General features: G+C 39.3%; 1 protein-coding gene across 1 annotated transcript in view; it reads right to left on the reverse strand.

The window, feature by feature from the left end:
- The window catches only part of GRAMD1C (GRAM domain containing 1C), a 55,189-nt gene that overhangs the window by 33,652 nt on the left and 7,538 nt on the right, over window positions 1-13,999 (reverse strand). The window contains 1 exon segment of the mRNA XM_082074721.1: window positions 1,891-1,975. Within this exon segment, the coding sequence (XP_081930847.1) occupies window positions 1,891-1,975 (85 nt within the window).

The following is a 13,999-nucleotide window of genomic DNA, read 5'->3' on the forward strand; positions in this document are numbered from 1 at the left end:
AGTCTGTTCATCAAAACTGTGCTTCAGAGCTTGCTCAGTGGCTTTCAACATCAATCATGTGTAAGGGAAAAACATCAAAACAACGCTTTGAAGTAATATCCTTTTGTTCTGTTTTACTTCTGAACTTAAGTATTTTAAAAATGCAGAAGGCATTTCAGAGGATAACTGCCTTCTTCTGCAGCTGGAAAAGGACACCGGGATTTAACTGTTTCTGTGCAAGTGAAAGCTCTAACTTCTCTTCCATTAACCTGGAAAGAACCTGACATGCTGCAAGCATATACTGACAGGCTCTCACTAGTCACTTCTTGAAAGGTTATATAAGATGAGAGGTGAACTTTAAACAGTCACAATGCCACTTTCGTATAAAAACAATATCCAATTCTTGGACAGTGTATTTGTTACACAATGCTCAGGCAGCGCAGGCAGGCCTACCCGCAAAGCAAGTGATAAAAGAGGGTATAAGGCTCATCACCACATGCAAAGAAGATAGGGTTATATGCTTCTCTTATTTGGATTTTGCAGTGGGGCAAAATGGAGTCAGAGCTCAAAAGGAACATCTCAGTGCCAAGAAGTTATGCACCACAGTTTGATATTCTCTGCCACCTGCTTCTGCCCCCTCCCACCTCATGCACTTACCACCACTGCTCTTCCACCTGAGCATTACTTACTTCTATGCCTGCACTCATCTCATCAGCCTATGGATAAGCTAAGCTGGTATACTGGGCTGTGAAAAACCACTGCTCAAGGCATGAACAAACACAGAACTATCAGATTTACACAGCACAGCACCAGATAACATACTTCATGGTCAGCACTAGCCTGGGCAGTAACTACCACTGCACAAACCAGTATGGGGCATAAAACCTTTTTATCTACCTTCAGTATAACATGTTGACAAATCTATCCAAGTGCACTGCACTATAAGTCAGGATAAAAATGAAGATTAGTTTGTATTTTCCAATGATGTCCTATGATAGCTGATGGGAATGACAAACTTAAATACTGAGTTTTGTGTCCTCGTACTACATAGCTGGCATTGCTTCTGAAAAGAGTCTTTTAAATTACCAACACCCACTGTGTTACTCAGCCCCAGAAGTCACATTAATCAAGGTGCCTAGGGCAAGGGTCTAGGCTTAGTTCCAGGGAGAAAGGGAGAAGCTTCTGCTAAGGATGATCTACTTAGAGTCACTGAAGAAACACCTCTTACTTTTGCAGCCAATTACCAAACCATTACAACTGTGGAATCGTTCCCTCCTGGACTAACATCTGTGGTAACTGACTCAGTCATAACTAGTTCCCTCTTTAAAGTAAAAGAGAGGACTCAGACACCCGCAGGATAGAAAATAAATGGTTATGCCATTGCAAGAGGTACACCAAGTTGGTTGTCTACACTGGAAAGAACATAAATTTGATGCTCTCAGGATTTAACTCTGCCTCTGTTCTCACACTTGCATTGCACAAGCCCATCAATACACATATGTTGAGTTTATGTGCTCAGTGCTCACCCTGACCCTGCATGGTGACCTTTCCAGCTTGTCAGCGGCATCTCTGCTGCTGTCAGGTAGGGTTTTATCTAAAAAACACCCTAAGAAGTAGTGGCAGCAAAAGACATTAAGAGGCTCCCATCCTGTATCCTCTCCTTCACTTCTCAACCCACAAAAGAAATCTGTCTTTTTTCACAAAGCAGGCAGTACAGGAGCAGAGTATGGACCTGACTTTCCTGAAGGTATTTGATGCTAGGTCAGAGGCAAGAGAATAGGAAGGTATCAGCTGTAGTTAGAATTCACCATTAAAAAAAAAAAAAAAAAAAAACAATCCAAACAAACAACAACAACAACAACAACACACCACCACCAAAAAAAAATCCACCACCCTAGCCCTACATCTTACCTACTATGAGTCTCTCCGATTCTGGCAGATGAGAAAACTGTCTCTTGAATTCCTCACTCCTATATTTGTAAGTGGAACTTGAGAGCTGCAACAAAGAATGGTAGAAGGTTAAGCAAACAGATTTATTTTCAGCCATCAACTGTCTTCATACTGGATATGTAATTTTATCTTGAAGAACAAATGAACATCAAAAGAGCAATAAAGAATAACTGGTATCTAAATGTGATCATCACTGTAACTTTATCCTTGCTTATGTAAGAGTGTGCTTCTGGTATTCAGGGCAGCATGAACCAGGTTATTCCCTGTATCAGGCCAGATGCCAGTTACAAGGCATTGCAGCTGTATGATGGCAACCTGCTCCACTCAGACACAAGAGCCCCTTCCAGGCCTAAGGCTTCTAGCACAGATTAAAGGAAGAGGCAGGAAGGCCACAACATAGAAGGTGACAGAGCAGATCAAGCCCTCATGCAGACAGCTAGCTGGACAAAAGGACACAACCTAGAATACCTATTTCTAACTGGAGTATCATTTCAGGAATAGTACAATGCAATAGATTTTTTTTCCTCAGTTGCTATAATTAGACCTGTAGGAATAAAGGCCAAAGTTTCTTCCAGGAAACATAAATAGCAGCACCACCATCACCTCTGGATTTCCTGACATGTTCTGCATTTCACTCTTTATTTAAAAATATCACTGTTTATGGTTCATTTAAGATTCAAATTGAGTGGTAAATTCACACCAAAGAAGATTAATCCTGATGGACTTTAATTCATTCTTATAAATGAATACCCCTGCTCCCATTCAAATAAAGACCTTCAGCATAAGCAATTACGCTGTAAAATCCCTATTTTTCACTTTGCAGTAATAACAAGGCTATATTTTTTTCTTAACAGATGTTGGCCACTTATTTTAGGGGCCATCCTATCTAAATGCTGTATAAGGCAATGACTTAGCTGGACTATAGCTAATAGAGGAAGAAGTCACTTCCAAGTGTTACCAAAACCAGGTATATATAAAAAAAAAAAAAAAAAAAAGGTGTAAAAGAGGCTTTTATACTATAAGTTTTGTAAAGACCTTAAACATGGCTGCTGCTCTCTCCTTGAGTACCTCTTTACTCCAAAACTTAACATTCACCATTAAACCCATGCCTACCATAAGATTAGTGGCTATTTACATTTCGGGTGGGGGAAGAAAGAAGAAAGGAGTCAAAGAACCCCTTTTGACTCTAGGACCTTGGAGCACATTACCTAAAAAAACCCACCCAGTTTTAGCACACTCCTGCAACATGTTAGTTGGTCACTATCCTTTCATTATGTCTGTGTTTGTTGTCAAAACAATCCCAGAACAAAGACAGACTTATTTTCAGCTTGAGGGTCTTTTAATAAATGAGCACAAAGAGCGATGCCACCTCATCAAGATTCCTATATTTTGCTATTTCCCACAGAAGAGATTCCCACTTCTCACAGTTCAAAAGTTCCCTGAACACTACCCTACACACATTTTATGATGGTCAGTCATCTGCCTATACTTGAAAATCAAGCTGTTTGGCCACAAGAACAGAAGTGCTACTTTGAGGTCAGGTGTTTAAGTGCATATAACACAGGTGAGAGTGAACACCCTGACACAGTTCAGCTTTAAAAAAAAACACCCAACAAGTTAATGTTACCTTCTATTACCACCAATAAAATAAAGTCTTTATGTCTGACCACTAGTGAGTACATGTTTGCCACCCACTAATATTCTGAGCATTGCAATGCAAACAGTCAGTGAGGGAGGGAGACAAAAAATACATCCACCTCTTCCCTTCTGAGAAAAGTAAGCATGAAAGCTTTAGGTGCAACTAACAGAGCAACATATTAGACATGTCCTCTAAGCTGTATGCTTCCAGTTATATTTCAGCTATTTCTGAGCTTATGAAAACAAGATTCTTGGAGAGGATGTCATCTGCTACTGTAGATAGGCTATGGTTTCTTGGCCCTGCCATATCGTGCCCCAAAATGCATACTTCTAATTGATCGTCTGAAACAGGTATCCGATGACTGCACCACTTGGAAGAAATTGAGTTCTTTGCAATTACTCTGGAAAGAGGGATAGGAAAAATTAAAAGTTACTTCAGATCTGTGAAGTTTCCACCAGTAGTTCCAGAGACGCTACAGTTTACGCAGTCATACCTCAATTGACTGAAGTCTCAGCTTGTGATGACAATGCTAACATACAAGGAGAAAAACGACCTGGTCTGCCATGAGAGCAGAAGAAAGTTTACAGTTTGATGTACAAACCCCAAGATTTAAGAAGTCAAGCTTTTAAGGAAAGAAGTGGTTTCTCAAAAACACTGTGTACAAAAGATAAGAGCTACACTGAAGTTAGCATTTTTGTGGTTATAAGACAAAAGGAATCAGGAAGAGGAAAATAAGAATATTACAGTATCACAGACACATTTATATTAGGGCCTGAATCAGCCAGTTCAACAGTTCCACAAATCAAGACTCGAGATATTTTGAGTTTTACTCAGAAATGGAATTTTTCTAGAGCATAAAACCTGCTATAGCTTGTCTGAGAAACCCTTGCTGGCATTTAAAAGTGTTCTTTGTCATGAGTGACTAACAGGCTACAAGAAATCCTCTTATTAATTGTAGATTTCTACTGAGCTCTTAGGACATTTATGGAGAGCCTGCTCTGCTGCTCTAAATTCTTATCTAATCAGTAGAAAAAAGTAAGCATACTGAAAGTTTTTAACCTTATATCTTCCTTACTTTCTATGAAAACTAGGTCACTTAAATCTGCAGCTATTTTGTATTCAGTGTGTGGCTTGATGATCAAGAGATCACTCAAGGGACTTGGGAAACAACCAGGGCAATTCTAACACTACTGGCACTATCAATTTCTTTAAAGTGAAGAAAATAAGGCATTTCCGTTCGTCTGAATACAGCATCTCTCATAATCACTGTTATGATACCCAAGATGTGGCACCATTTGAGGCAAGTTGACACACCTCTGGGTTACAAAACTTACCACCAAATATTAAAAGAAGGAAGGCATAAATTAGGCTGTAGAATGTCATTTAAGAGATGAAAACAGTAACTCATTTTTAGCACATGCATATTTCTAAGTTTAATTATAAGTCATCAGGCAAACGCTTTGCCTGAGGATAATCTTAGGCATTTATGGGTATGCTATATTTAATCACCAAGAAAACTATTAAGTCCAGCCAACAACATATTAGCATTCTTTAACTGAAGCCACAAAATATACCAGAAACCTGTAAAATAGCATAAGCAGAAAAACTTCAGTGTCATCCAGAAAGTTTCACAGAATACAGTTATGTAAGAACCAGGTACTACCTGAAGACACATAACCAAGTGATTCTCATACCTTGTTTAGAAATGGACCAGAGTCGAACTATATAAAGTCATGTTCCAAAATAAAAAAGTTAACCTAAATAAGACTAAGCTGAGTTATTTATATGATAGAAGCCTGATGAAACACAGCTTCCCTTCACATTTACATCTTCAAAGTGTGGACACTGCAAATAATTTGAGCCATTTAGCAAACTGCAGAGGAAAGTTAAGCTACACCTTCTCCCAGGAGTACAGCAAAAATGCTAATCATTAGGAAATTATTTGATTGCACATATCACTAAGCATGCAAATAGTCAATCAACCTCAGCAGAAGAGTGTGTACATTTTTTAACATTTGCTAATGACCGTAATAATTTTGCGTTTGCTTTGTTAGTGCTTTCCCCGTGTTTTGAGACACCACAAAAACCACAGGTTACCTGAAAACTTGCATTCTATAGTTTTGACATGCAGCTACGAAAACAAACAGCTGAGAATGCACGTAAGTTGACCTCATCACTAGAGTAATACAGCTCTGATATTATCTCATTTTAAGAGATGTACACATGCCTCTCACTGAACTTCAGTCTTGGTATTAGTTACCACCAAACAAGTGGGGCCCCAGAATCAAACAAGCCTATAAGCAAGCTGCCCAACCTACTCCCCTTTTTACGTTCAGAATCCTCACTTAACCATCAAAATATGGCAAATTAGACTCATGGTTTTGCTCCTTTGTCTACAAGGCAAGCAAATCCATGCCACTATCTCTACATCCCACTTAAAAGACCACCTGATGTGCTATTCCACAAAGACAGAAGAGCTTGACCTCTACTTTCCTATGAAGTTCCTAGACATGGTCGAAAACAAATTTGGAGATATTAGCGAGTTGAGAGTTAAAATACTTTTTAATATTACACTAGCACATTTAAACAAACATTAAATATCCTGGCAAAAAAGACTGCATTTCTAGTGAAGAATGCATTTTTTTCTGCCCTCTTCACATTCATCTAAAGTCGATTTTATACGAAAAGACTACTTTAGACTACAAGTATTCTTGAAACTCATGTGGTAAGGGAGAAATGAAAACAAAAAAAGGGAAAAAACACCCCACCACACACAAAAACAGAAAAACAAAACAAACAGACACTCCATTTTCAGTGAGTCTAAAGCCTCACTAGGCTAGGAAAGTGCTAAGTTAACAGCCCTGAACAAAAGCCTCATGTAGCAAACTTCAGACTTCACATACTCCAGAACAGATTCAGGCAGACTTATCCACAAACACAAGAGCAACTCCCATGGCACTTTGAGAAGATGGCCTCTCTACTGAGGCTACCTGTAAAGTGTGACAAGTCTGACAAACCTTTCCATCAGAGAAATGTTCAGCCCACGGCAGCCATTCCTTCAGTCCAGAAAAATTCATTATGACCATCCAATCTAATCTATAACATACAAGCCATGGCTATCACGCAGTTTAGCTTCCACTTTCAAACCAGAGCAACAATGACCGAATTGGGAAATTAAAAAAATGTTTTACCTTCTTAAATTAAAAGTTATCCCTAACAGACAAATCTTCTAGTGGTCTGTTTGTTAATCTTACATTCATTTTGTGAATTATTTTCAGATTGTGAGCAAGTTACCCCATATTTTCTTTTGGGGTAGGAATTAAGTTTCTCAAGTCTATCAGCAAAAATATTTTTTCAGACTCACTCTCATGGCTCTCCTGAATGCCCTCCTATTTTCAATATGCTGCTTGAGAGCTGGATGTAGCTTTGCAGGAGTCACTACAAACACATATAAATCTGACTCACATTTGCTTTAAGGCATGGAATCACAGTGGAAGCTCATGTTCACATGACTACCAGTCTCCCTTTTCACAGTTCTAGGGCACAGCTTTCCATTTCTTCTGAAAACAAGCACAAGGATGTATTTTGAAAGTGTCAGACTTGTTCTCTGTTTACCCTGTCACCAACAAACACTCTGTATCCACTCCATTACAGTGATCTAGTTCACTAACCATTTCTTGACAGAATCACCAGAAAAAAAATCAGTTAGAAAAAACTTTTAATTATTGAGTACTCATAAGCTTTGCTAACAGTAACATAATGTTCTTTTCTTTCTTTTGAAGCACAAAACCACTAAACTTGCACCTGGAAAGAGTCACTCACAGAACCTGAAAAGCAACAGCACCTTACTTAGGGTGACTTACTGTGCTGTGTACAGTACACTGTGCACTTTGGGACTGGATGTGTACAAAGTGTCCACTTCTGTTTTGTTTTGTTTTTTTTTTTAAATAAGGAGCTAGTTGATAACACCTGATTATCCACGTGGTGGTATTTAATTCATAGGTCATACAAGGTATGTCAAGCAATACAAAAAAGAAAGAAAAACAAGCAACTCTTGCCAGGGTTGGCTCAGCCATTTTATTCCCTAGGAGCCTGCTTTTGGAAAGCTCTCAAGGAAATGGAAACAACCTCATAGCCGCAGTGGGAGGGGGATGAGTTTAAGGAGCCAGGACTATTTTACTTACATTCATTATATGCTCTTCTTCATTAACCCTTAACTTCTCTGGAGAGTGGATTCTCATAAGCACAGGGCACTCTTCCAGTGAGCCACAGGGATGCACAGGGCTGTGCACTAATGTCATTACATCCCCGTGGCCCAGCCCCCCTCTTAATTGCAGAGGCTGAAGGAGAAACAGATTTTAACATTTCCTAGTGACTGAGCAGGAAACAAACCAATGGCAGTTCTCCTTTAGGTGCATCTGTGTACAGGCAGAGCCGCATCCGGTAAGCTTTTTGGTGCAACTATGTCTTTCTTCTGTTGGAAACACAGCATGTAAAATTTCAAGGAAGGAATATTAAAATACAAGTCATGAGCAAATAGTCAAATTACTGTATTTTCTAGAGGTTTGGTTGGTTTTTAGTTGGTTTTGTTTGGTGTTTTGGTTTTTTTTTTTTTTTACATCCTGTGAGATCCCATAAACAAGGCTAATGACAGAGTCCCTAGTGTCCCCCAAATTGAGCATTACTATAAACTAATTCTCATAGATGCATGGATATGCACACTAAAAATGTTAGACAGACTATCACTTACCACTAACACTGATAGCTTCCAAAAAATCCATGTAGGAAGAAACTCTCAGAACTATTTCATTATGGAGAGCTTCTGAAATATTGGGTGCCCACTTACAAAGTATCCAACTCCCAGTGTCATGAAACTGATTGAATTAGGTACCTCTGAAAGTAAGGCTACTCGTATTTATTTTAAAGACTTGGTCTAGTGCATTAAAAGCACTGTGTCCTAGAGCACCTCAACAGTAGGCCAGCCTTCACCAGCTCCACTGCGGACATCAGCCTCACCAAGCCATCATTGACCTGACACATAAGATTCTGCTTTTCTGAAAAGCAGCTCTGGTTGACTACTGACCCAAGAGACCTGCATCACAACTGTTTACCCCACAGTGTGACATGAACTCAGCTGGACTGCAATCCCATTCACAAAAAGGCCTCAGCATCTCATGTACCTCACCAGCCACCTCGCCCTTCTGAGAGGTCTCATACTTGAGGTCTCATATCTTTGCCTACGTAAGTACAAATATTAAGTCATATTGGAGCACAGTTTGGAAAACATCCTACAAAATCCACAAAGAAAGTTGTCGCAATTATGATTTTGACAGACAAGAAAAATTAGCATCATATGAAATACTGGAAACTACGCTGCTAATATCAGGTTATATAATTAGAAATAGAACAAAAGTACAACTTTTGTGAATAATTTTAAAATTTGGTGTCCTTCCCAAGCAGAAAGAAAATTCAGACTTAATGTTTAAAAGATGAAAGATGTAAAGGTGTTTATTTTGAGAACTTAAAGTTGCACAACCAGTTAAAGCTTTTTTGTTTTGGTTTGTCTGGTTAGTGTGTAGGTTGTTTTGTTTTTGTTTTTTTAATTTTTTTTAAGAAAAAAAAAATAGTAGAAAAGATCTAGAAAACTTTTGTAACAAAGTATTTCAGTTTAAAAAATGAGTACCGAAAAGAATTAGCTCAGTTTCATAAGCCTTACATTTCACTGAAACAGGGTTCAGCTGAAGCTATTCCAGCAAGGTCCTTGGGAAACAAGCTCATAACCTTCTTATCAATGATAAGAAAGCCTCTTGTCATTTGTAGTATTATAGACTATTCTCTGAAAAAAGTAAAAAATGTAGCTTGGATTGAGAACATCCCCTGAATATTCTAAAGCAAATGCTTTGTAGTAGTATTATTCTGAAGCAATTGCTGTGTAGTATTCAGTACTTCCTTACTGCAAATAAGCATTCTAAAGCATTTTTATTTGTGAAGCCAATGTACTTTGTAACAACTTTGATTTGGATACAAAATCTCAAGTTTGACATGTACAGTGAAGAGCTAAGCATATGCTCCGTTTCAGAAATAAAACTGAGGCGTGAAGCTAACAGAGTCAGAAGACACACACCCCCTACACACACCTCCTCCTCTAGCTGCCTGCAGTCTGTTCAAACTCATGTAAATCCTTGGCCAATACTCCAGCAGCCTCTACAGCAGCTCCTTCTCTCACCCACTTGCTCAGAGCCGGTGCTGGACACGATCCAGCTGAGCTCACTAGCATGCCAGCTTGGAAAACAGGCTGAAACACACTAGCCTTGCAAAACATGCACACCAATGCTGCAGCAAGTGGTCAAAGAAAACTTAGAGGTGGGTGGGGAATAGAGCTGCCCAGCTCCAATCTAAAATCACTATCCTCTAAATGGATTTTGGGAGGCAGACTGCAGTCACATAGGTCATTTCAAGTCCACAAAAGTCCCAAAAGGAAAGGAAGAGGGAAGTACCATCACCAGAGGAATACCAGCTTGGAAAGGAGCACTCAATGCCCACTGCTCCTCCTCTCTGCATCACTGAAGGCAACACCCCATGCACCAACTGTGCACCACTCTTAAAGACAGAGTACATCTACACCTGGTAACTCACTGTGGACCCAAATCTACTTTTGAACAAGACTTGGCCTCTTTGTAAGTCAAGCCCTTGCTAAGAGACCTCCTCAGTCTGAGCTTCAGAGCAGGTAGAGAAGATCAGGGCATGCTCCATGCACACCCAAGCTGCTAAAATCAGTATACTACTATCCACCCCTCACCTGCTGCCCAGAGCCCAGTTCTTCATAAGCAAGGAGCAGACACAGTGAAGAAGGGATATAGGGCTCTGCATAGCTGTCAGAAGACCTCTCTGTCTGCTCTGGAAGGGGAACAGCACATCTATTCTGCTTTCTTTGTGCTGTCCAACCCTTTTTGACTCTCTAACCTAGGACCTGTCTGCTGCATTTCTGTGAGGAACTATATGAAGTCAGGCTCTGCGGTCTGTGCAGGGAGCCATTCTGGAAGTGAGGAGGATTTAATCTGAAACAGTGGGCTACAAATAAGCTTCACCCGACACAGACCATGAGCCACTACAGCAGCAAGGGGCTGTGGAGCCCCGTCTTTGCTTCATGGCACCACCCAACCATCGCCAGCTGGAACACTGGGTGGTCCCTAGAAGCTATCACAGTTTCAGAGCTAAAGAGGCCAGTGTCTCTGTGCTGCAACCACGTGGCTCACTGAATGCCCAGCCTCCTACACATCCCATCCCCTTGGGCATATGGCTGAAAATACAGCTAATGACTCGCCCAACAGCAGGGAAGAGAAGTCCCTCTCCTAGCACAGCCCTACCGTGGAAGCTGAAGGAAGAAACAGAAAAATGCATTTCAAGGCATTTTAATCACATTTAAATATAAATGCTGGAAAGGAGAAAATAACTGAACACAGTGGGGCCATATTTACAGCCATTTTCCCAGCCACAGCTGTTTGCTAGGATTAAGCAGTTGTCTCTGTGCACCTAGGTGGGTGGTGGCACTTTAGATGGCACGCAGATCTGTTGTCAAAATCAGCTACATATGTAAACAGCAGGAACTGGTTTCACCAGAAAAACGAGGCAATGCTTCTGCCTTTCCAGAGCAAAGTTAGGATACATCACAGGGAATCTCTGTGTGCTGAAAGAGCATCAGGATATTGGGAGGCAGATCTATACAGAAAAACATTAATTGACCATTTATTTCCAAGAGAAAGACAGTATGAGGACTCAAACTGATCTCAGAAAGACCCTGCCAAAGCCTGGGTACCAATATGACTCAAGCCTCAGAAGCAACAGGAGTATAAAGTGATTCAAGTGCACTTCCTGTTTATAAGATAACACCACTGTCAGCTGATTAAACAGCTGAGTCTGGAAGTGTGCAATTAGCAATAAGGCTGATAATTTCAGTTTCAAAGAGAATAATTTATATAACTGCTGCCAAGTATACCTAAGTTTGTTTGAAACAAACATTTAAATTTTAGATAAAGCTAAGCAAGAAGTTAAAGAGATCTAGACACCTCCATTGAAAAACATCTTCCCCAATTCTGGATCAGAAACTAAAGTGCTTTTAGCTCTTCCAAGAGGCAAGATGCTCTAATCTCAGATTTACTCAGCATACTCATCAATATCATCCATAGCTGGCAATAACTTCTTTAGAGCTTGTAGTAAAATTATGTCTATAATGCCTCTACCAGGGCCTGCATTTCACGCTGCCTCATCAAGACACTAGTACAAGCAAGGATCACAAGTGTCTTAAGTGCCTAACTCCTTTTCATTTTAAGAAAAAAAAAGTGGATCTGTACCTACTTTCCTGACTTCAAAGATGCAGCATTTGATTATTTTTTTTTTCAGCAATTTTATCAAAAGGTTTGGTGATAAAATTACTAAAAGGAAAAAAACAAAAACCAAACACTGAAACCACCACACCCAAACTTACTTTCTTGTTTTGTTTAAGGATGTCAAAGGATTAGGGAAAAAAAAAAAAAAAAACTAAAAACAACAAAACCTTATAATACATCACATTCTAACACAAACTTAATACAAATAAACCAAGTGTGTTTGTACGAACTCTGCAGTTACTATTTTAACATTGTTTAATTGAAATGAGTTTGTCATGCTCACAACACCAAGTTATCTTTTAGCTCAGATAATTTGTCCACTCCCCAGTTTAATTTCAAGTCTTGTAACTACATTGCCCAGGTTCCAACAGCCATAAGTGTGCTAACATAATGCAACAGCAATTAAAAGCTCAGTCAAGATGATTTCCTTTTGAATAAAAAAATAGATTCCTTTCTGAACAGCAGTTTCATCTGACTCATATTTCTTCCTACAGCACATGTGCGAAACAATTAGCCAATGTTATTTGTTAAGAGCATCTGTTCCTTCACCTGATCTTTCACTGCAGGCTGCCTAAGTAATGCAAAAATTAAGACTGCTTATCCTTAGACTTACTTGATCTATCTACTAAGTAGGGGGAAAAAAACCCATACGGGGCAGGGTGGGGGGACACACACACAACAATAACCTCATACAATACAATAACTAAAAGACACTACTTCTGAATTCATATATTCCTTATCTGCAACCAAGATTACTTACTACAAAATTAGCTATATACGGAAGTAAAAGAACAGCATACCTCCATTGCACTTTTCTTTCCTTACTCTCCCAGAACTGGACTCTGGTAGCTCTGATCTGCATTTAAGTTTAGTAACAGCCCCCCAAAATACTGGTCAGATAAAAGGTCATGAAGGAAACAAACAATCCCCTTGGCAGTAAAAATTACAGCAAGACATATTTTGATATTTTGAAAGGGGCAGGGGGGGAAGACTTCTCAGAAGATATATTCCGCTTTCACTTAGCACTTCAGATGTAATAACTGATCTTTTCAGCAACTCACAGAATGATAAATATTTTGGATCGGGACTACAGTGAAAACCAGTAGTAGCATATTTGACAAGCTATAACAGTAGTTACCTAGTTAATGCAGTAGTGACTGCAGCCAACTAGTGAACTGTGTTGGTATAAATTACACCAGTCATCTCACCAAGCCTACAAGTAGTTATACTGCATTTGAAATTACATGAAAAATAGCAGTCACCAAACAATTACCCCCAAACTATTTTTCTTGTGAAATATCTGATTTGAGGACTCCCTTTTCTACCTTAAAAACGAAATGCAGAATTAACTCTAAGTCGTTTCTATATTAAGAGCTGCCACCAGATTTGATTGAACGATTCTTAGCAAAGACAGACTATACATAATTTTTCTTCAACTTTCTATAAAAATGGAATGCAAAGCGTCAGCTATTGGGAAACTTGTATCAGTTTGAGCTGATCAGAGCTGCATACACACCACAGTTCATAATTACATGCCTCCCCTCATTCTGAAAAAGGGGTGATTTCGAGTCCTGGTACAGCAGAAAACAGAAAGAGAAGTTGTATGAGCAAGCTTAAGTCCTGAATGACTTTATCCACCATTTCCATACAGGCTTTAGGGGGGGTGCAGTATAGCAGAAAAGACATATGCTCTTGTCTAGAATGCTCTTGTTTTTGCATAGGTAAGTACACATCCCAAATAATCTCAAACTTGACAAAATATTTCAGAAGTGGTTTCTTTTTTTTTTTTTTTTAACATCTCCTGGAGTATTTTCTACTCTTAGCTGCTGCTAATGACTTAATTAAATGTATCACCAAACAATCACATCCTGTAGAGTTTTGTTAACCTGTCTTTTTTCCTTCTAAAGGAATGCAAGTAGCTCACCTGTAGCAGACTTGAAAAAGACAATGTTACACCACTGCTTGTTTGCAGAAATACCGAGCAAAGCTGTAAGCAAGCCAAAGACCAAAAAAAGAGCTTCATTTCCATGTCTTACATTTGTCT

This window comes from Streptopelia decaocto, assembly GCF_964273445.1.
Source record: "Streptopelia decaocto genome assembly, chromosome: 1".
Lineage (NCBI taxonomy): Eukaryota > Metazoa > Chordata > Aves > Columbiformes > Columbidae > Streptopelia > Streptopelia decaocto.